The 24375-nt window shown below is 39.9% G+C and overlaps 2 protein-coding genes across 5 annotated transcripts; both read right to left on the bottom strand.

The window, feature by feature from the left end:
* Positions 1-4589: 4589 nt before the first annotated feature.
* Positions 4590-6740, bottom strand: LOC128261309 (importin subunit alpha-5-like). Of its 2 annotated transcripts, XM_052994932.1 has the most exons (5): positions 6479-6740; positions 5980-6422; positions 5657-5920; positions 4986-5485; positions 4590-4924 (listed from the first exon to the last, which is right to left on the bottom strand). In XM_052994932.1, the coding sequence occupies exons 1-5, from the start codon at positions 6641-6643 to the stop codon at positions 4758-4760; spliced, it is 1539 nt and encodes a 512-aa protein (XP_052850892.1). In that variant the 5' UTR covers positions 6644-6740; the 3' UTR covers positions 4590-4757. The 2 variants fall into 2 exon arrangements, with proteins under 2 accessions (XP_052850892.1, XP_052850893.1); XM_052994933.1 differs by lacking the exon at positions 6479-6740 and having other exon boundaries at positions 5657-5909; positions 5980-6119.
* A 10779-nt stretch (positions 6741-17519) lies between these two features.
* On the bottom strand, positions 17520-19216 carry LOC128263010 (uncharacterized). Of its 3 annotated transcripts, none has more exons than XM_052997644.1 (3): positions 18733-19216; positions 17847-18234; positions 17520-17776 (listed from the first exon to the last, which is right to left on the bottom strand). In XM_052997644.1, the coding sequence occupies exons 1-3, from the start codon at positions 19033-19035 to the stop codon at positions 17622-17624; spliced, it is 846 nt and encodes a 281-aa protein (XP_052853604.1). In that variant the 5' UTR covers positions 19036-19216; the 3' UTR covers positions 17520-17621. The 3 variants fall into 3 exon arrangements, with proteins under 3 accessions (XP_052853604.1, XP_052853605.1, XP_052853606.1); XM_052997645.1 differs by having other exon boundaries at positions 17653-17793; XM_052997646.1 differs by lacking the exons at positions 17520-17776; positions 17847-18234 and adding an exon at positions 18504-18668 and having other exon boundaries at positions 18733-19215.
* Positions 19217-24375: the final 5159 nt, after the last annotated feature.

Below are 24375 nucleotides of genomic sequence, written 5' to 3' on the forward strand. Positions count from 1 at the left end.
TCGCTCCCTTCTCCCCGTTTAGGGATTGTGTGAGCGCCACGTTTTATCTTTCCCCTCCGCGGGAATGGATGATATGGGGCCGGGTTTCGGGTCCACCCTGGAGTGGGTTAGTCGGTTCGGGGCTGGAGTTCTTTAAGTGCCGTTACACATGCATCGGCACCGCCATCGCATGCATATAAATTTTGATCTGTTTTGCCGGCTAGCCTTTTGAACTGCCTTCAAATTAGTTGTTCATCCAGGCAATTAAACAAAATGTGCTGCAGCCAGGGATGGATTGAATACGAAAGAATATATATCCCTTGCCATAAGGATTAATTTATTTATTTGATTATTTTAAAAGTTGGTTTTCTGAATTTTTAAAATTTTTCAGTGTTTTGTATCTAATAATAAATATTACTATTTGTTATTTTATTATTGTTGTGGTATTTTTTATTAATAGCACTTTCATTAGGTTAAATACACAAATTTAGTGTTGAAAACTACTAGTATTATCTCTGATTGTTATAAATTAATTAGTTTTTTATTTTACTAGCCATGCGTTAATAAAAATTTAAATATATATGATTATTTCTTAAAATTAATCTTAAAGATAATAGTGACTTTCCACCGTTTCAACTCCTTCAACAGATCCACTTGGCTGCCTGGGGTGCCCTGGAAACCGAACACAAAAGCCGAATAAAGAAATACGGCCAGAGACACGGCACAAACATAATAATCATAAATATATCAGGCAGCTAACTTTCGGCTTGGCATAATAAAATCCAATTAAAAACCAAAGAAAGCAAATGTTTACGACCTGACAGAGTCCAAGGGGTGAGGGACCGCAGAGGGGATCCGGGGAAGCCAAAAAGGGCTGTCTGTCTGTCGACGAGTGCATTGAGTTATGTTAATGGGAGGCAGAATGTCTGCGCCCCCACAAAGAGGAGCCCGTGTCGAATTAGAGTGTCTTTTTTGGGGTAGAAATAAACTTTGGTCCATGTTCCAAATAATTTCGTAAAAGGGTTGAGGAAATAATATTTCTGATGTGATGTTGAAAGCTGCATAAAAAAGTATGTATGAGAAAGCCAAAGGATGTTTATTGATATATTGATATATTTATTGTGCTAAAGCAAGATTTCTACCTAAATATATTATTTTTTAGCAAACCAAATGATATTTTTTAATACATTATGGTCTTAAGCTTTATAAATAGTCAGTGCAAACATAAAACAAATTATTGATTAAGTTAAGATGTTATATAAATAGCCAACAAAGTCAAGAACAAGAGTATCCAAGGAGTCAACTGGGCGATGCAAGTTCTCAAAATGTGCGGATAATTTTTTGAAGACTAAAGTTATTTTCTACCTTCATTTGGACATAGACAAAACGGTAGTCAACAAGCACGGGCAACAACAGCATTCATTCCCAACTAACACCACATAATTCACAGGAAATGACAAACAGCTGAGCTCGAGCCATCAGGGCACCCAGTTTTCCGCTTCCCAATTCCCTGCCCCTTGCCAAGTGTCAGCGTAAATCTTAAAATTCGCCGAGCAGAAAGTGTTGCCTTTGTGGAAATTGACTTGGCCAAAACCAGAGGCAGCAGCGGAGGGAGCAAACACAGCCACATCTGACCAGACTTGGACTTGAAGTGGGAGTGCCGAGGTGGGCTAAAGGGGGTGGTGCTTTGCACTTTATTATTTATGGCTGTCGGGTTGAGTACGAATTCATTTTATTTATGAAGCAAGTCAGCCAAGCGGCCAGCCAAACAGCCAAAAAAGAAAAGACAACCAAAAACGAATGGCTAACGGACAAATGTGGTCGTAGTGGCTTTCGCAGCTACTGAAACACCAAACCAACACAAAAAAACACTAAAAAAACACCTTTTTTGCCCATCCTTTCAAATGGAATATGCTCTTGGTCCACACTGGCAGTGGTTAATGTGGTTTTAAGCCATAAAACTTTATTTTCATATCGAGCTCCAGTCGTCATAATAGTTTTTTCATATTGCATATGCACTTTTATCGATCCAAAATAAAAAATCAAATCTTGTTGCGAGAATACTTACAAATTCTTTATAAATAAAATATTTTTAAAGAAGACTTGTATAAAATTAAGAACTTGATTATATTAAAAAGAAATTGTTTAAATACCCGGAACATGGTTTTGAAAAGATGTACATAATATTTTGAAAAGTAAACCTAAAGTGTTAAAAGGCTTTTTAAATTTTGTTTCAAGTAAAACTTCCTCTAGTATTTTCTGCGTAAAAATAAGTATGGTTTGTATAAAAATTGTTCGGTTGATTTCAGATTTATATAGAATCATTCCACTGTACTTACAGTCAAGACTCCCCAAAGAACGTAATGCCGTCCGCAGTTGGCAACACTTGCACTCTGGCTCAGCGAGACAATAAGGCCACCCCTCTTCCTTTGAGTTCCTCACTCGATCCCCGACTTTGGCCCAGCTCATAGCAATTTTCGAGTCGGCTAATTAGCTTTGGGTGTATTGTTTATAAATTTATGACGCATGTTAAATGGGTTTAATTTATTTATGGCACTTTGACCGCCCTTACAAGAGTCCAAGACCAAGACCTAGAGCAGAGCCGAGTCGAGTGCTTAAGCTTTGGCCAATTGAATTTTCGTTTGTGAATTATGTTTATGAGCTGGCGGTTTGGTTCTGGTTGTGGCGTGATGGGCGGATGGGCGACACTGGGTGGGACACACTGCGGCAATGTTCTACATATTTGTGCGGTTAATTAGAGTCGCCTCATGGCGGGGAGTCACCCAACAAGAGACCCAATTAAAACTTCAAGTTGTCAGCTATCCAGCTATCAGCACCACTTTCCTCCCCCGCCGGGTCAAATGGCTCTATTATGCGGATCCAAGGGGACCCGGAGAGATCAACCCCGATATTGAAAACGGGAATACAAAATGTTGATAACTATCGTTGTGTGTATGGTGATTATTCAAAATGAATAAAACTCTTTAATGTGATTAAGGGATAAGAATGGCTTAATTGAATATTTTTTGAGATCAAAAGATGTTTGAGTATATTCGCTTTGACAATGGATAAAGTAATATGAACATTGTAGGAAAAAGAAAAGTTATATGATTATGCTTATTTTAAAGCTTAGTTTGTAATTAGGTTAGTTTTACATTATATAGTATATGCTTTCAACACTGGATATAAAAAAAATTTGTAAAACATTTTGTTTTAGAAATAATGAGTGTTACGATTAATTAAAAGAAATCTGCTATCCATAAAAAACATTTGAACACTGTTTTATTACTATTTAGGCACATTTTTTAGTGTCAATAAGTAAGCTATTTAGCTTAGTTTGTAACTTAGGGTATTTTCCAGATCGATCATGATCCGCTTTGGGTTTTCTCACTATAAACGACTCCTTCCGAAGAAATTCGGCTGTCACACCCAGGCGCCAGACCCGAATGATCAATGGCCGCTAATTAGTGTGTCCTCCGCCTCGGAAACTTTACACATGCTCATCGGCCGACTGGATTGGATCCACTCCGCTGGACACCCCCATCCCAGTGACCCGAGGGTTTTCAGTTACAAGTGCTGATTACGGCTATGCCTTTCCCTTGTTTTGTTGTTTTGTTGTTCTGCGTTTTTTTGTCTTTTTTTTTTTGGTTTCCCGCTGCGGCCTCAGGTCATTTATTATGTGGCTGTTGTGGGGCGAGAGACTTGAATTTCAATCATGAGCTGTTGTTGCTGCCGCTGCTGCTGGGCCTTCGATTAGAAATTGCGATAATGTCCAATGGCGACAAAGTTTCCGATGCGAGGCGTCCAGTGAGAATGGCTTTCCCCCACTTTCCCCGCCATACATCCCATGTACCATCCACCACATCCCTCATCCTCGCCCATGGGCGCCTGTCTGCAGTTTGTCAATGCGACGGCAGCCACAGGGCTTATCTGCACTTGGCTGCCACTAAATTATGTTTTATCTGCATCTGTGGGTCATCGTGTTACTGCCATGCACACAAAAGTACACATATGTAGTGTATACGTATCTCCAGCGCTGTTGTGGTCACTTTGATCGATGGGCCCGGAGCGCTAATGAGCAGCAATTAATAAAGCCATGGACTTTGTTGACCGCAACAATATTCCAGTATATTTCAGTGGACAGGAGTGGAGTGGAGTAAGGTGGAGTGGGCAGTCGGGAGTGCAGAGAATAGAGTCATCCGGGGGGGTGGCCACTGACCACTAGTCGGTGTCCAGCTGATTAATGCCCCGCCACGATAATGAGGTTTTGACTTGGGCCCGGGCCTTGGCTCGGGAATATGTTTTAATGCCCGTTTGATTGATGTCCAAGGCGAGTGCAAAACCGCTTAAGGCACTGCCAAAAAGTGAGTTCGGGGAAGCATTTCATAGACAGCTGAATATGGGTGGGGGCTTAATTGGTTCAGTCTTGACAACTAAAATAGGGTTGGACAACTTAATCAACATTCCTACACACTAAACTCATAGGGTAATACGCCAAATTCTGTTAGGCATATTTATTTTATCATTAATTTTTTTTAGAACCAAATACAAAATTTTACAAAAATAAATTCGATTTTAAAATTTGGTAACTGTGATACCAAAACGCTAGTTTGTTTGCATAAGTGTACAGCGTTTGTTGAAATATTTACAATATAATTTACATAATATGCACATAATTGTGTGTATCACAAGGACTTAAAACGAGCCGCACTCATGATCAATTTTAGTAAAAGATTTGCATTTCGATCGTGGAATTGCTATCCTGCTCGGAATGAGGCTTAAAAATTAAAGCCATTGATGGGCATAACCGCATCGAATTCAAGCTTCACGGGGGCCATCCGGCAGTCATCTTCCTCACTACCAAAGTACAGCTCGATTATGTCAAACGATTTTTGGTAGATGTCGCGGTTTTCGTGCGCCTGCAAATACTCGATTTTATCTAGACCTAAAATTAAAAATTTAAGAACGTGTGATTTTTAAATTGAAATTAAAAACATCTTACTTACCACAGCATTCCTCGATGGCAAGGGCATAAGGATTTGGCCGCGAATGGAGCTCTTCACCCGCTTTTAAAATGTTTTCCAGAGCATTCAGTGCCAAGTGGAGGATGTCCGAGTCGAGGATCGTGAGAAAATCACACATGGGAGGCACACAGCCCACCTCAACCAAGTACTTGATCTGCTCAGAGGATCCGCCGCTGCTGGCATTGGCAATGGCCACAGCTGCCGTTTTGCGAGTCCTGAATTCTGCCGTCTGCATGATATTTACTAATTTGGGAAATAAGCTAGCATTTATAATGGCCTGAATGTGCTCCCGATTGCCGGCCGCAATATTGGAGATTGTCCAGCATGACTCTTCCTTGATTTCCTCCTTCGGCGAGCTCAGTAGTTGACTAATGTGGGGCAGGGCATTATTGTCTAATATCACCTGAATTTGCTGATCCTCCCCGGTCGCAATTTTGCCCACTGCCTTCAACGCGGCTGTGCTTACGCTCTGCTGCGGATGTCTGCAGGAAAGAATCAATAATCAGAAAAAACAAATGTCCACAACATTCACAGGAAAATACAGTTAAACTTTTTTCCCTTTTTGAACTTAAAAAAGTAATAAGCCCAGTAACAAGTCCAAAATGAATCGGTTTCCAATTAAACTTATTCCTTTTTTTCTGTGTAACACTTACTGTAGTAGTTCTACCAAGCGATGGCCAACTCCCGCATCAAGTACGGTCTGGATTTGATTGTTCGGTCCATCCAACAGGTGGCCGATGGCCCTACAAGTATCAGCAAGTACATCCGCATCGGTGAGGTCCAGCAATCTTGCCAGAATGGGAAGACAGCGTCCGACTTTAGTAAAGTCTACGGGCGGGTTTTTAAAACGAGTCAAATTAGACAATGTCCACACAGCTTTGCGGATCATTGAGATGCGCTCTGTGTCTGCCAATGCCCTGGATGAAGGGCAACACAATTTTAGACACATAAAAAGTTAAGCCCTACTTTTACTCACTGTAGAAGATGAACTAGAAGTCCGCAGTCGAGCAGATGATCCCGGCACATTGAAGAGTCGCCGGCTATGTTGGCCAGAACCCACACAGCCTGCTCCTGGACTTCTGGGCACTGGACCGAACTAGATAGCAGCTCAATGAGAATGGGCACTGCTCCGGCCTCGATCAAGGTCCTGGTTTGCTGCGAATTACCCGAGGCAATGTTCGTCAGCGTCCAGGCGGCCTCGAATTGCAGGGCGGCATTCGAGCCACTCCGGAGAAACGATACCAACTGCGGCACCAAACCTCTCCTGACGACCTCCTCGATGGGTGGACTGGGACCGTCGGACAGCAGCTTGCGGAGCTTTCTTGTGGCATTCAGCTGGTCGCTCTCGTGTTCACTGTACAGCAGCTGAACCAAATCATTAGTGATTTTTAAATGGCCATCAATGTGCATGTCGGCAGTCTGAGAAGAAATACTATTTGGCTTTGAATACTAATAGGGAAGTCAGGGCTTTCCACCTGCAAATCGTTGCTGGCGCAGCTCTCCAATCCAATGCGTCGCTTAAGGAACTGCTCTTGGCGTTTTATTTTCCGCAATCGAAGGCAGTCTCTTTCGCGACGACGCCGCATCTCCGTGGAACTTAATGCGTCATTTTTATAGAGTTGTTTGTGGATGGTGGACATGTCGTTGTTTTCTCAATTCAAATTAAAGTCGTTTTAGAGTGGAATGTTTTTTGATGGTAAATGAATGCTCTTGACTTGCATTTCTCAGATATTTTGATTCATTCCCAGTATCATTGATCTTAGCAATTGAAAAGATAAAAAATTGAGGATCAAAAAGAAAATAAATTAGCTTATGAATGTTGATATTCATGATTTAGATTAATCCGGTCTTTTGGACTAGCCCAAAACTGTATTTTATAATTAATGTTGATAAAAATAACAGTACAGACTAAGCATTTATTTCCGAAAAACATCATTGTAAGACAGGGCTCCAAGAACCTGCAGTTTTAATTCCATAACTTTTCTTTCACGCATCCGATTGCAAAGTTCTATATCTTCAAAGTCTTGTGGCTTCAGACTCTAAAAATCTGCGTTTAAAAATTGGTTTATAACATCGGGTCGATTTTTTGTCATTTTTATGATGTAACCCCTTTCCAAATCTCCGAAAATATCGTCTTTGCAGAAAAGTGACCAAAAACCTGCAGTTCTAAATCCATAACTATTCTTTCACGCATCCGATTTCAAAGTTGTATATCTTCAAAGTTAGTGGCTTAAGCCTCTAAAAACTCGCATTTAAATATTGTTTTAAAATTATGAGTGTTTTAAGTTTTTGATACAACTCCTTAATTTAATTCCGAAAAACATCATTGTGAAAACCCACAGTTTTAACTCAATAACTTTTCTTGCAAACGTCCGATGTAAAAATGGCATATCTTTAAAGTATTGGGGCTTCAGTCTCCAAAACTCTGCGTTTAAAAATTGGTTTGTAATTTCGGGTCGATTTTTTGTCATTTTCATGATGGAACCCCTTTCTAAATCTCCGAAAATATCGTCTTTGCAAAAAAGTGAACACATCTCCGAAAATATCGTCTTTGCAGAAAAAGTGACCAAAAACCTGCAGTTCTAAATCCATAACTTTTCTTTCACGCATCCGATTTCAAGGTTGTATATCTTCAAAGTCTTGTGGCTTAAGCCTCTAAAAAGTTGCATTTAAATTTTGTTTTAAAACTATGGGTTTTTTAAGTTTTTGACATAACTCCTTAATTTATTTCCGAAAAACATCATTGTAAAAACCTACAGTTTTAATTCCATAACTTTTCTTGCAAACATCCGATTTAAAAATGGCATATCTTTAAAGTATTGTGGCTTCAGTCTCTAAAACTCTGCGTTTAAAAATTGGTTTGTAATATCGGGTCGATTTTTTGTCATTTTATGATGTAACCCCTTTCCAAATCTCCGAAAATATCGTCCTTTGCAGAAAAGTGACCAAAAACCTGCAGTTCTAAATCCATAACTATTCTTTCACGCATCCGATGTCAAAGTTGTATACCTTCAAAGTCTTGTGGCTTAAGCCTCTAAAAAGTTGCATTTAAATTTTGTTTTAAAATTATGAGTGTTTTAAGTTTTGATATAACTCCTTAATTTAATTCCGAAAAACATCATTGTGAAAACCCACAGTTTTAACTCAATAACTTTTCTTGCAAACGTCCGATGTAAAAATGGCATATCTTTAAAGTATTGGGGCTTCAGTCTCCAAAACTCTGCGTTTAAAAATTGGTTTGTAATTTCGGGTCGATTTTTTGTCATTTTCATGATGGAACCCCTTTCTAAATCTCCGAAAATATCGTCTTTGCAAAAAAGTGAACACATCTCCGAAAATATCGTCTTTGCAAAAAAGTGACCAAAAACCTGCAGTTCTAAATCCATAACTTTTCTTTCACGCATCCGATTTCAAGGTTGTATATCTTCAAAGTCTTGTGGCTTAAGCCTCTAAAAAGTTGCATTTAAATTTTGTTTTAAAACTATGGGTTTTTTAAGTTTTTGACATAACTCCTTAATTTATTTCCGAAAAACATCATTGTAAAAACCTACAGTTTTAATTCCATAACTTTTCTTGCAAACATCCGATTTAAAAATGGCATATCTTTAAAGTATTGTGGCTTCAGTCTCTAAAACTCTGCGTTTAAAAATTGGTTTGTAATATCGGGTCGATTTTTTGTCATTTTCATGATGTAACCCCTTTCTAAATCTCCGAAAATATCGTCTTTGCAGAAAAGTGACCAAAAACCTGCAGTTCTAAATCCATAACTATTCTTTCACGCATCCGATTTCAAAGTTGTATACCTTCAAAGTCTTGGGGCTTAAGCCTCTAAAAAGTTGCATTTAAATTTTGTTTTAAAACTATGAGTGTTTTAAGTTTTTGATATAACTCCCTAATTTCTTTCCAAAAAACATCATTGTGAAAACCCACAGTTTTAATTCAATAACTTTTCTTGCAAACGTCCGATTTAAAAATGGCATATCTTTAAAGTATTGGGGCTTCAGTCTTTAAAACTCTGCGTTTAAAAATTGGTTTATAATATCGGGTCGATTTTTTGTCATTTTTATGATGGAACCCCTTTCTAAATCTCCGAAAATATCGTCTTTGCAAAAAAGTGAACACATCTCCGAAAATATCGTCTTTGCAAAAAAGTGACCAAAAACCTGCAGTTCTAAATCCATAACTTTTCTTTCACGCATCCGATTTCAAGGTTGTATATCTTCAAAGTCTTGTGGCTTAAACCTCTAAAAAGTTGCATTTAAATTTTGTTTTAAAACTATGGGTTTTTTAAGTTTTTGACATAACTCCTTAATTTATTTCCGAAAAACATCATTGTGAAAACCCACAGTTTTAATTCAATAACTTTTCTTGCAAAAATCCGATTTAAAAATGGCATATCTTTAAAGTATTGTGGCTTCAGTCTCTAAAACTCTGCGTTTAAAAATTGGTTTGTAATATCGGGTCGATTTTTTGTCATTTTTATGATGTAACCCCTTTCTAAATCTCCGAAAATATCGTCTTTGCAAAAAAGTGACCAAAAACCTGCAGTTCTAAATCCATAACTTTTCTTTCACGCATCCGATTTCAAAGTTGTATATCTTCAAAGTCTTGGGGCTTAAGCCTCTAAAAAGTTGCATTTAAATTTTGTTTTAAAACTATGGGTTTTTTAAGTTTTTGACATAACTCCTTAATTTATTTCCGAAAAACATCATTGTAAAAACCTACAGTTTTAATTCCATAACTTTTCTTGCAAACATCCGATTTAAAAATGGCATATCTTTAAAGTATTGTGGCTTCAGTCTCTAAAACTCTGCGTTTAAAAATTGGTTTGTAATATCGGGTCGATTTTTTGTCATTTTTATGATGTAACCCCTTTCCAAATCTCCGAAAATATCGTCCTTGCAGAAAAGTGACCAAAAACCTGCAGTTCTAAATCCATAACTTTCTTTCACGCATCCGATTTCAAAGTTGTATATCTTCAAAGTCTTGGGGCTTAAGCCTCTAAAAAGTTGCATTTAAATTTTGGTTTATAATATCGTGTCGATTTTTTGTCATTTTTATGATGTAACCCCTTTCCAAATCTCCGAAAAAACCGTCTTTGCAGAAAAGTGACCAAAAACCTGCAGTTCTAACTCCATAACTTTTCTTTCATTGTAAACAAGAAAGCAAGCAAAATTCGGCAAGCCGAAAGCTGCAATTTTCTTGAAAACATTAAAATTATGATTTACTTGCGTATATGTTTAAAAAACATTATGATGATTTGCAGCTCAATTATTCGATAGTTCCTATGGCAGCTATATGATCAATATCGGATTTTAATAAAATTACAAGCGTAATTCCGAACTGTCAAATTATTAATACGTGATAAAAAATTTAAAAACAAAATTACAAAATAGAAAAGTTAAATTTTTTTCGAATTGTTTTTTTTTATATATTTTTATTGTTCCCATGAAAGCTTTAAGTAATAGTCGTCCGATTTTAAGAATCTTAAACCGTAGTTCTGAAATAAATACTTTAATAAACTTTTTCACTTTTAAATATTTGTAATTAGCATTTTGGTTAATTTTAATTCAATTACCAGATGAGATTTAAAACCAAAAAATAAGTAATATATTTACAAGCTAAATTTGCCTTTAAGGCAAATGCAAAGCTAGCATGAAAGTTATTTTCTCGTTACTTTCAGTTTGGTTCAGCCTTTCCATTCTATTTCCCTTTCGCTGTCACCCTTTCCTTTTATTTATAAAACGCCCAAGGATAGGACAGCTGCAACGATTACCACGAAAAAAGGCGGATATAAATATATTTAAGTTATGTAAATGAAATGCGCTTTGCAATTGCTTTTCGCCGCTACCCTCCCGCTACACTGCGCCAAAGTACGTATACATATATTTTTGGCGCAGTAGTTTTGGAACGCGAAGCGCGTGCAAAAATAATTTATGGGGGCCATCAACAACCCTTAGAGCTGAAATGATAGATGGCGTGCCAGGATGTCTGCCATCCAGCGAGAGTCGTACTCGTACTCGGACTGGAGCTGGAACTGAAACTGAAACAGAAACAGAAACTGAGTCGGTATCTGAGGCCAAAGCCAAAGTCGAAGGCAAGTTAACCCAAAACCCGAAATATGCTGCGTGCGCAATATTTTTCGCACTCACTGTCACCGAGGGGGGAAAAGTGGGGAAATCCCCGAGCCTTTCTCGACTGGAGAGTGTCGAGCACTTTTCGAATTGAAATGTCGTTTTGGCTGGCGCTAGAATTTTTCATTGCCAATTGCTGCCAGGAGTGGTAAGAGGCAGCTTGCCAAGAGCTGCCATATTTCTCAAGAGCCCGGCACAAATGTCACATCAATCTTGTGTCCAGCGTTGCGTAAGAAGTAAAGAAAATATTCATTTTGTTTTTTGCGCGGCGTCCCCCATTTTTGCCCCCCAAAAAAAATGGAATCAAGTCTTCTCGCTGGCTGCTTGCGAAAATGATTAATGGCCTGGCATGTTGTGCGAATTTTAAATGCAAGACAGCGAGTGCAAAGAGGCTAAGACAGGGGCAGTTGGCCAAGTATTTTGATTGAATGAACTTGCCTAAGGCGCTCGCCTTTGAGTTCGTAAATAATAGTGCCGAACAATGTGGTAGTATGGAGCTTATGCTTAATGCTTGTTGGTTTAATTATTCACTCATATATTATTTTCTATAATATTACTTTATTTAATTTTTGTTGTTTTTGTTTTTGCTAATCCTTTTTTTATGGCCGTTTTTATTATCAATTTAATTAAATTAATTAATATCGTAATATATAATTTTTTAAAGCTTGTTCAGGTATAAAAGTTTGATGGAAATTTACTGTCCTAAACTAAAATCCGAAAAAGATAAATATTTTGTAATACTTTAAGGACTTTTATAGTTGCTGAAATAAGTTTAAGATTAGTTCATTTACGCAATTAGTGTTCCCTAACGACATTATATAACTTAATTACAATTTGTATTAAATTGATTACTCATTGTGCTGAAAGTCAAAAATTTAGCCCGCCATAATGCAATTAAACCGGGGCCCTCAACATAATTTGCCAAGGAACGTTGCTGCACGAACACAAGTTATCAAGTCATCAAGTGAGGTTGCCACGCCCCCTTCATCCTAAAAAACCATCGCAGACTTGACTAGACTAGCCCCCCCCTCAAAAGTCCCCTCGACTTCCCTGCTCACCTCTAACATGGCCACAACGTCATTTGCGCTGCTTAAAAGTTGATTCGAAAAGTTTTACACCGCAACCGAGCGGGGAAAGTGGCGGAAAAGCGATGAAGGAAAGGTGGAAAATTTCCGAGACAGGATGTGAGAGAGAGATCCTTGAACATGCCGCCGTCGACGCCTCCGCTTTTCGTCCTGACACACACACACACACACACACACACGCAATTAGGCATAATCACCTACACACACAATTAAGCAGACTCCCGCCAGAACACCTCACACAAATACTCTCGCACACATGCATCCCGAAACAGGCTATAGTACATATACATACATACATATATAACCTGCCTGCAACGCCGTCGTCGCCGTACAATTTCCGCAAGTCGTAAAAGTCGGTAATTTATACCTTTTGCCCCATATGCTACGGCATGGTAATTTGTTAAGTAGAGTTAAAATAATTGCTCGTATTTATAATTTACACATTTTGCCTTGGAAATTTATCGTCGCGCTGAAAGTGCGCTAGATATCACACACACACACACACAGTGCAAAGTCCCCAAAGGAGGATCCTGCTCTCAAAAACACAACTGTAAAGTGGTGTAGAGGGGGGAGGGGTTCGAGGCTTGGAAGGTCGGCCAACTTGCCTCCGCAATTTTTCGGTGTATTTTCCACTCTTGCGCTGCGCTCAAATTTATGGCCACAAGTTGCCCCTGCTAAACTGAATGAATGAGTAAGTGAGCTCCTGCTCCTGGCGATGCTGCTCTGTTGCTCTGCTGCTCTGCTGCAGCTCCTCCCTCTGGCAAAGTTGAAAGTTTTAGCCGCTATTAATTTCCCGCACCACCCCTTTTTTCGGAGGGGGAAAAACTGGGCTCAGACAACCTCTCTGTGGGGAATATGAATTGCAGTTGAAGAGATTTACAGGCCGTTCTTTCGGGGTCCAGGAACGAAACCAAACAATTTGATTTCATTTGATAAATACTGGGTATGGAAAAATATGGCATTCCAGAAGATTTTTAAGTTAATCATACCTGTTAAAAAGTACGCATTACTCAAACTTAATATTTAATTTATTACATTATATGAATGTATCTGTGCCCTTTTTTACAAAATATTTGAATAAAGTTTTTGATAATTGTCGAAATTGCTATCTTATATTTTATCTTCAGTTTGTACTTCTGAAATTCTTAAAAAGCTTGTAGGTTAAATAAAGATACATCATAAAAGTCCCGATATTTTAATGTATTTTGAAATGTATGCTTTTAATGTGTTTATATGGCCTTACATTAATCATATGATAAAGGGTTTGAGGAAATAATAAGAGACAAAGTAACATTTTATATGAACCCAAGCCATGGTAACGTTCATTTTCCGTCCAAATTACCAAGTAACTCCATTTTGCACGAAATTTCGAAAACCATAAAACATTGTGAACAATAAATTTCATTTTAATGGCTGGGGAATTGTCGGGGAACGGCTCTTTGCCCTCTCAGTCGCACTCGGTTACTTTGTGTGCTGGAAACATTTTATAAAACATTTATTTGCTTGATTCCTAGCCTCATTTCCGCCAGACATTTCGCACCCGCTCCGAGCCCCTTTCCCCGGTAGAAATTGCTACCCCAATTCGGCTGAAAAGATATATATTTTGTCTGCACTCCGCGCTCTTCCTTTTGGGGCCATAATGAGGCCATAAAAAGGGTTAAATAAAATGTGCAGCAATTGCTTTGCTAAAGCCAACGAGGTCTAGTGTACACCGCCCCCTTTCCCAATGCCAGCCATTAGGTTCCGACCACTGACAGCGAAAATTTGCCCGATTTTCGCGCCGTTGCTTAAGAATTATCGACGTCTTTTTTATTTGGCCGAGGAATGTCAGAAGAGGCGTTGCCTCCCAGTTGGAAAAGAGGAAAAGTGGGAAAAGCGGGAGGGAGGCAGAAATTACAGCTTGTAGCTACAAATTGCTTCCGTTGCAGGCACTTCGTGGCTCTTTAGATGGGTGGAGGGCAGCCCAAAATAGACACATCAATGAAATTTATTAGTTTGCATGTGCAAGTGCAGCTGGTGGTGGTCGGGATTTTCCATTTCCCGCCGGGCCGAGGTCTAATTCGCTTCCTCTGCCCTTCTCTAATACTTTCCCCTACCCGCTTTTCCCCATTCCCACCATCCGACCATCGTAACGGATGTAAATTGCTGCTAATTTGCCTTGTACACTGAAATTAATGGAAACTCAAATGAAAGCCTGATATGCGGAGTCCCGGCAAACATGATAAATGCATTCGGGGATTTAATTTATTCAGTAGTAAGTAGAGAGGATATTTTAGCTGAGATATTCTGATGGTAAAACTTAAATTAAAATCCTTTGCATAAAGATTTTTGATGCATTAATGTAAAATGTATAAATGCATTCTGCTTATTTTTTGTTTGTCTTGCTTTTTGTATTTATAAAAAAGTATTTTCCAATTGCACTATTGTAATTACTCTTCAAGTAAAGCACAATGAAAAGTATTGATTTAAAGTTATTGTAATTTCCAAGTTTTTATGTAAGTTTATGCACAAATTTCTGAAATGCCCAATTATTCATCCAAAAACGTACATGTATTTCTGCATAGTTTAATTCCCGGAGGGCTTTGATCTCGCCGCTCTCCTTTCACACATCTATGGGTTTATGATGCGCCCCATAAACACGACAAATGCAGCGAAATGAAACTTGAATTTCGGCTTCCCGATCCGCCCATCCACCCACATATAGCGTACACCCCCTCGTTACCTTTGGCTGTCTCGCTTTTACGATGCCTCAAATGGTGTGATAATTAGGTGAACAGACGTCTGCCAACGTGTGTCGGTGCAACATCAAAGCGAACACCGATTCCCCTTCCCCTTCCCCCTGCCACTCCCACCCACGCCCACAGTCTTATGCAGGTGGGCGTGTGCTCGACGGGTTCCCGCCCCTGTGAAATGTGCGATGACGAATTCCCAGAACTGTTTGTTATGTCAGTTTACAACTGTTGGGGATTCCGCGGAACTAGATTTAACAATCACGATTCCGATGTTTGACTAGGCGTCGACATTTCGGATGTTTACATGCTGATAGCTTGGCTTTTTATTTAACCACTGCTCCAGATGTTTACTTAAAAGGTCGCAGGTAGATCACAAATATCACGATCACCCTTGAAAGAAACATAAAAATTAATGTATTCAAACTATTTGCTCAAATTAATTTGTTCAATAAAATAATGATAACTAGTGCTACGTATATAAAATATAAAATATAAAAACTTCAAGTACAAATTTATATTACAACTCAGACAACTTTTACTTTATTAATGAACACAGTTAATTGGAGAATTAAAATAAGTACAATCTGATTTGAACTATGAGAAATGAATATACCTTGTAAGAATATTTAAATTTGTTAATTTGATTTTTTAAACATATTAAAAACCATAAATAATTTAATTATCGAAAAAAACATCAGTTGTCTGTTATTTTTTCCAAAAGTGTATTTGGCTATAACCCACTTTGCACCAAGATCTCTGCTTATGATTTATGTACCGGACAATCAAGATCAACCCTATTAGCCATAGTAATAGCAGAGGTCGAAACCTTGAAGCTGGCTTCCCAAAGAAACCTCATGAACAATGTGGATTTGTCTGCCATATTTGGTGGCTCTTTCCACCTGCGAACGGCAAATAATGTTGCAGGTCAAATCAATTCAAGCGCCAACGGAACGAAACAGCGGTGTCAGCCACTTTGCAACTCGTTTGTTGCCCCTCGCTGATTCGTGGACACATGTTGCGGCATCGTGGCCGCACATGCATGTATCTATAGATCGCGTAAATATCTATATATTTATTTTTTCCAGCTGGTTGCAAGTGGCCGCCTGTCGCTGATTAACATCGCCATCGTCATCGCCACTCGTGTCAGGCTCCGCAGATAAGCCATCGTTCTCCCCCCACCTGATCAACTCCATGGACTTATCCACTCCACTGCAAGCTGGCATCGGCATCGGCATCGGCATCGATGCCACAAATCATTGCCAAACATGATTTCTTATTATGGACAGCCAAGGTGCGGCTGGAATTCGTGTTTGCCTTCCAGTTTGGACTTGTTATTTCTGATTTAAATGCTTGTAATTTTAATTATAATTAATTAGGTATTTATAAATGTGTACAGGTTGATTTATCCAACGGGATGCTAGATGATAGCAGTTACAATTTTTTGGCGGATGACTGATAGCTACAAGTTTTAAATTCACTTAAATTTAATGTGTATTTGTATGTGAAGTTATAAGCCAGATAAAAACATCCAAACTAATCAGATCCCCCCGAAGATGCATATCTCACCGCAAACAGATATATGGCCATGCGCTTAAGTAAATATATCAATTTCGTTGATAATCCGAACGTGAAAGCTTCCTGCTGCGATCCCCGACCCTCAAAATGTATTTTCCTCTATCTTCTTTCTGCCCACATGGAGTGGGCCTCCGCTCATTAGCTGCTGCATTCGGAGATGCCGAACAAGCCACTTAATTTAAATTTAAATGTTTACTTCTCGCTATGCGTGTGTGTTGTGTGGGGCCAAGTATTTTGTCTGCGCTGCTTTTAGTGTTTATACCCCTCCTCAAACAATGTATCACTCCTTTATTACAGTTCAAAAATACTAAGCTTGTTTATCACAACAAGTTGTAAAATTTAGTTTTAAATTGGGTATTAAATTAATAAAGTTTGCTTACGTGGTAGTACTGGTTAAAACTTTTGACTAGTTGTCTTTTAAATTAATAAGGTCTTAGAAACAAGTTTTTAATTTTAACCGTTCTTATTTTTTTTTAAACTATATTATTAAAAAAAAATAGCTCTTACTGTCATTAATTTAAGTTCTCTGAAATGTTTTTTTTTTATATTTTTAAAGTGTTTGCATTATCGCATGTAATTTTACTTTTTACTTTAAGATCTGGAGTTCTAATTTCAATATTTAATTTCCAAAGCTTACACATTTTTTCGCAGTGTATCGTCCGCTCTGTGTCACGACAGGGCAAGATTTATTTTCGGTATTCCATGGGCGACTAAAATGCGCTGTCAGCGCAGCAGTTGCTGCCATACGTCGCCATCGCCATAGCATGGCCATAGCTGTGTGGCTGTGGCTGTGGCTGTGGCTATATGGATATACATTAGCTGATGGTGGTCCGGAATCCGGAATAAGGGGATTGGACCCACAGAGCGATCGTTCGCCCTCATTGCACTTGACACCCGAAATTGATGCGCCACTGCGCCCAAGCCGGTTCACATTAATTAGGCAAAATATTGACACGCTGACGTGTGGTGTTTTCTATTGATTAACGCATCTCTTGGGTGTGGGTCGTTTTATTGGATTATTTCTGGTGGGATTATCGTGGGGGGATTGGTGTGGCTTAGTTTGGGTCTTCACTTGTGCATTTTGTGTGTTGGCTATTGAAAAGGCCTAGTGGATGGGCTTCTTTTCCGGCAGGTGGCAGGCCATCGATCTGGAGGCGGAGTTCTGGCTGCCTTCTTCGTACTGCAGCCACGGAATGGACGGAAGAGGCGAATGATCAACTGCATGAATGCTCCCCAACGCGCATGACCTAGGATTTGGATAACGCTTTCGCTTAGGCTACTTGAAAGTGTCCAACCTACAATATTTTTGGCTCTTACCATAGTCAGGCGACCTGCACTTCCACTTGACATCCGTCGGACTGAATACCTCTTCCTTCTTATCCACAATCATCGAACTGGTGACCACATTCGATTGCAGCGATGCAGATTCCTTGGATCGGGATACCCTTACCACCTGCGGACTGCGTTCTGGTACCACGTAGGTGACCTCAACGATGCCCGAGCTTATCTTCAAGGCAGGACATTCCACCGATGCCATGCCGTTGGTACTGGCAAATCGGGCACAGCTCTCCGTGGACTTCTTGAGCAGGAACCAGGATTGCTGAAGCACATGGCCGTCCTCGATCAGCTTCTCGTAGCCCTTCAGAATGCGGCGCACATCCACGTTGAGCAGCTCCTCGGGAACCTCGGGCAGATCACCAAACTCCTGCAAAGATATTTTATAAAAATGGAAACAATAAGACTTTTACATATATTTTTTGTCAATAATATTAGGCAACGTCCTACTTTATCATTTTATGCATTTATCGGTATTATTTTCTTATTTCAAATTCCGCCAAGGTCTAAAAAGTTAACCTAAATACAATATAAAATTATTTTCGTATAACATTTAATTTATACAAATATTTGGCAAAACCACTGAACTGGTGAACTTTAAACCACGTTTAAACCTCTCCCAATAAGAAAAAACGCTGGTTGTATAAGTAATTTGGATATATTATTTCAATTTTAATAACACCAATGGCGTTAACATTTTAGATCTTACGCCGAATCAGCCTCAAAAAAATCGTACATAAACTTTAGGAAATTTTGGAAGGACCCCAGTCACACATACAGAATCTATTCGGCGGCGAAATTAGTCTATTAAATATTTTTGGGTTAAAGAGGTTTGACTGTAGATATTAGCCAGGTTTAGTAATCCTACCTGCGAGGTCTTGCGCAGATCCTCGAAGCGATTGATCAGTTCTTTGATGTTGAGGTTGCCCTTCGATCCCTTGGTGACCCCGCTACCTGCACCCAGGGAAGGGTCTGGGGCTCCACTTCCCTCCGGCGGAATGGTGGCCACTGGCTCTTCCGAAACAGTCTCCGTGTTGGGGGAGCTCATCCGGCTGAGCATCTTGGCGGTCTGCTCCATGAAGGTGGCCTGCCGATCGCGAAGCTCCTGCAGACGCATCTTCAGCTCGTCAAGATAGGCCAGCTGGCGGGGAGTGGGCTGCTTGGTTGCCATCGTAAATTTGGAGTACCCAGTTTCAGAACACTTCGAACATCTGAGAGGGTTCCAAAATGCAAAAGTCTTGGGGTTTTTTTTGGGTTATGGGGCTGGTTTTGTGTGTTGGGCTTGTAGGTCCTATTGTGTTCTAATGAAGATGTCAAGGGGTTAAAACTCTGATTGTTAAGAGACTGGCAACCCAGTCCCCGTCTACTTCGACGAACAGTTTTTATTTTATGTAGGCATTCTTCGACAAGGATCATATTTTTTAGCCATTTATCAAATATCAAGTCGATCAAATTTAGTCGAAAGCTTTAATAGAGACTTCTGTTAAAAGTGTTATATACCACCAGAAAAATTGGGGGTCCCCAAAAAGTATGCAATATTTTTACGAACTTGCATTAGAAATCTCGAAAAATCCCAAAAGTTTTTATAATGAGATTATAATGATTTATAGAAAACATATTTTAAAATCTTTAAAGAATCTTGTGGCATATTAAAAAGTTGTCTTTTTCAGATCTTGGTTCAACGAGATTATCAAAATCGTTAAGGCCCTAACATCATTGGTGCCTCAAGAGTATCTCCTGTTCGTTTAAGTTTATTTGTGACCACCGCTTTGGACATGGCCTATTACTCGTTATTTTTATGAGCCCCAAATTGAGATATCGCCAGCAATTCTGTCTGAGCTAACTAAGTTGTAACTCGCCAACCCGCTGCCGCCCGAAACCGATCCCCATGCCTCCCCCGACTTTCATCCGCCTGTGGTTGAACAATGGGGCGATGGGGCGATGGGGCAAGGACAAGGGGCTATCCCAGATATACCTATATATCTTCGGCTTAGCCTCTTTCTTGGGTTGGGGCTAGTTTGGAATTTCACGGAGGAAAACGTGCCGCTGCCAACGGCTGACGCCTACAATGAAGAAAAGGGGGCGTGTCGGCCACTCTGTGACTCCCAGACTGCTGTTGATTTCCCCTTGAGGTGGGTTCCTCCAAACCCCTGGACCACCACCACCCCACATCCTCCCATTTGGATAGTGTGTGCAATTGTTGTTTTCATATTTTAATGCCTTTTTGAGTTGGTAGGCGTGCCACGACACGATTCTTCTTGCCGATAAGCTGTTATTTTTATGGGCCCCCGCCGAATCGGATCGACTTGGAGTGGAGTGGAATTGGGAGGTACTCGGTGGTGCAGAGTGGTGCAGAGTGGTGCAGGGTGGTGTTCGGTGTGGGCTGGCTGCCGACTTAAAGAAGTTAAAATTATTACACCGCAATTGTCTTGATCGTTGATTTATGTGCGCTTTTGTTGTCGGCTCTCTTGGCTCACGGCTTTTTGTCTTTTTCTCCAGTTTTTTGTTTCTTTTTGAAGTTGCCAGTTGGCCAACAGGCAAATTTGTGTGGCTGTTGATATTTATTGGGCATGGCCCGGGCACTGGCATCAATTGTGTATGCAATATGGGAAGTTGATTATGCCTCTCATTAGCCACCGTATTTTTCCATTGTGCACGAAGTGGCGACATTCCCATGGACATGAAATGGGTCCTTTTCGAATCACTGTAATCGTGATACGAGGATTATGACCACCATTTTTAATGATCAAAAACCATTGCTTTTGCTTTCGTTAAAAAAACAATCTATTTGACAACTTTTTTTTAATAGAATGTAAGAGTTACAACATATTTTCGAACTTAAAAAATTATTTAAAAGACTATTTGTTCTTAAAAACTGTCTGAATTTTATTATCTTCAAAGTCGAGTTTCAAAAATGTATTTTAAGCTAAAATAAAAAGTCAAAGCTTTTCAACAAAAATTTCTCCTTCTTGGCTTGGTTATTTAAAACCTTTTAGTATCCATATTCTAAGCGTTTTAAAAATCTTAATTTTCACAACTTTTGGGCATTCTCTAATTGAGTTCTTGATTCGGTGGCACTACTTCCTGCTCAACATTTTTTCGGTGAATGTCTGGCCTGTGTCATAACAGTCTGGGCAATATCATCGCCTCCTCCCTGCCAAGCCCAAACCAACCCAACCCAAAGCAATCGAATCCGAGTCCGATCCGATTCGAGTCCCATTGTGCGACTACAGCACGATTAAAGCCAACCGCATTCGTAGCCGCCTTCAATTGCCTGCAAACTTAATGATTTCATCTTTCATTGAATTCAAATTTGTTTCCCCATCGGGCCCCCACGATGTCCGAGTGCGATTTGCAGCTGTGCAGGGAGCACGACTCCATCTCCGGTGTTTGGGGTCTCCAACGCCATCGCCATCGCCAGTGTTTGGGGCTGCTGAATGTGGGCGTGCCTTCATCATACGCCTCTGGAGTTATTGTCGTTGTTTTCTGCACCGTTGATAGCCACCGCCGCCGCCGCCGCGAACTTCGCTGGCCGAGCCTCGAAAATAACAAATTTATTATTTATTTCACCTGACAGGCCGGCCAACAGACTCTATAAATTTCCCTAGCCACTCCGGCCCGGAATCATATTTATGGCCCCATCTGTAACTTTCTGGCGATGCGCATATGAAAACGAAATTATTGATAAGGCTTGCATGGCCATACCATGTAGTATATGGATGGTATGCCCTTATTTCTCAGCTCTGATTGAAATACCGCTTTCGTCTGGCACTGCAACAGCTTCATTTGGACAGCCAACAAGCAAGACAACAAAAAGGCAGAAAACGGAGAAACCGAAAGGTGGAAATCAGCTGCAGCAACAAAGTTTATTGGCAACACACACAAGGAGGTAGGAATAATAAAACCTTAACCCAATATCCTGCTTATGGTCATAATTTTTATGCTGCTTCCAGCGAAGAAGCCAAAAACTGGAGATCGACCGCCTGGGCTCAGCTTATTGCAGTTGCTCCAGGTCCAGGTCCGGGTCCGGGGAACTTTCCCTCCAATCCCCAATCCCCAAACCCCAATCTCCAACATGCCGCGTATTTCATTATGAATTGCTCTTAACGATGTTCCATTTTTCATGAGCGCATTCATAAACCTTTTTCTTATTTTCGACTTGAAGCGGATTGTTGTTTGCATCTCGCCGTTGCGTTGCCACGGAAAAAGAGGAGTTGGAGATCCTGTCTGGCGGTTTGGTTACCGCCAGCACTCCTTCGACCCTCCGCTTCTCCGCTCCGGTTAGCAAGTGAATGAATAATTGCACCAAGGTGTTGTAAGGAGAGCTCTGTCCTGTCTGGTACAGTGGTGGGTGGTGATTGTGAAAAAAATATAAAATATTTAATATTTATTTAAAATAATATTTATTTTTCTTAAATTTTATCACACACTTTGTGAAAATAATTAGGAAAATAAAAGAACTTTCTCCAATTTTTATTGAAATTACGACAATTATTTATAATAACAAATAAAATATAATATTTCCTAAGATATATATTGATATATATTTTTGCAGGTGGCTTCCAAACCATAAAACTCATTAAAGAATATTTGCTATATGGGTTTGATTGTTTGGGTTACTTTTTTGTATACCTCTTTTTTGAAACTTTGCATTAATCTTTTAAATATTTTAAATTTTAATTTTCCACAAATTTCTTTAATACTTTAATAGTATTCCATGCCGATTTTTATTGAGTCGTAATCCTTTCTTATTTCGAATCGCATTTATGATTGACATTTCGCTGAAAAATATTTTAACTAGCTTTGCTAAAAGTAATTTTTCAAATGCCAGTTAGAGGCCCCTAGGGAGACTTTAGCCCCTTGCAATGCCCTCTGTTTCCGCTTCCTTCGTTCTTTTCCGTTTTGGCGAAAACCAATTCCCTTCTCCAATTCCGCGGCTTGTTGGCCAAGAGTCTTGGGCTCTACGCTACACCGTTTAAAAATAAATGTACTTTTTTTGATTTCAATAAAAAATTGTAATCTGTCAGAGATTATTGAAAACTTTTTGGAAAAAAGAGTTCCTTTAACTTTCAAAGATAACTTCTTGTTTTAAAGTAAGGGTTCTTATAATGCTAATCCTTAAATATTGTAAAATAAAATATATATAAATTATTTGCTAAAATAAATATAATTTAACAGTCCTTTTTCCGGTTTTACTTAAATAAAATAATTTGGTATAAAATGGATCTTCAAAAATATGTTGTTGACAATTTTCTAACCTTTTAGAAAAAATTTGTAATCAGAGGGCTGTAAATATTTTAGCATAGGGTATTGTTGAACATATATAAATTTTTGACCGTGTATAGAAGGGTTTCCTCGGACCGTATCGGATCGGGCTGCTGTCAAAGGCGCAGCGGGCAGTCGTAAAATCGCGGCAAACACAATTGAAAAACGGCCGGGCCGTGGGAGCGAGACGGGGCTAGGCGGTGGGAGCGAGAGAGGGCGAGAGGGGCGATGGGTGAGTGAAGGAGTGCGGCGGCAAACACTCCACACTTGTCAGCAGCGGCCTTAGCCGATTGTGCCGGGTCCAAACCAGCACCAAAGCAGCACCAAAAGCAAAGCTAAAGCCAAAAGCACCCCCCTTCGACGCCCCTGACTCACGCTTATGCTCACAAATCATAAATTGCCGCCTTAAAATTTATCTTCAATTTTCGAGACCCCATGTGGTGCTTAGCGAATGGTGTTTTGAAATTTATTGCTGCATTTGCAATAAATATTGTCAGTTGAGTCGGGCCAACAGAGTGGAAGCGAGTTGGAGCGGGATGGCCATAATGGCGGCGTTTGCTTGCTTTTTGCATGATTGCCGCTGTAACGCCTCTGCCTCCGTCCCCCTCTTGGCCACTCCGCCCCTGGAAATCTCCCATTCGGTTGGTTCCTGCTCGTCTCCCCCGGATTGTTTATTGTTTTCGTGCATATTAATGTACGCTGATTGCGGGCCATGGTTAGCTGAGAGGGGTCCTTCTGCCGCAGGGGAGTCCCCCCTCTTGGCAGTTAGCAGCTGCCGTGCTGTGTCCTTTCCCCCCTCCCCCGCCCCGGGGTACTCCCACCCCGCCACAATGATTGTTAATTTACAGCGCGAGAAATTGATTGCCATTTTGTTAAGATAGTGTGTGCGAAAGAGCGGAGCTCACAGGACTCGGGGGGCGGCCCAAAGGGAAAGTGTTCCGCAGGGGTGTGTCCTTCAATATTTGCCCGTTAATTGTGGTTCCCTTTGTACTAACGTATTATTTATCGACTGGCCTTCGAGGGGCATTCGGGGTGAGGCTAATTTGGGTGGAGCTCTAATGAAATCATCAAGATTGAAAGATGTGACAGCTCAGATTTTAGCTGGTTTCGCAGAGATTTATTAAAGCTTTGGAATTCTAAGTCCATAGGTTGTTTCGGCAAGTCAGTAAATTTAAGAGATGAGTACAATTTGTAAAATCATTTAGTAAATAAATAAATGCACTTATAAGATTTTCTATATTTTTTT

This window comes from Drosophila gunungcola, unplaced genomic scaffold (genome assembly GCF_025200985.1).
Source record: "Drosophila gunungcola strain Sukarami unplaced genomic scaffold, Dgunungcola_SK_2 000001F, whole genome shotgun sequence".
NCBI classification, from domain to species: Eukaryota; Metazoa; Arthropoda; class Insecta; order Diptera; family Drosophilidae; genus Drosophila; species Drosophila gunungcola.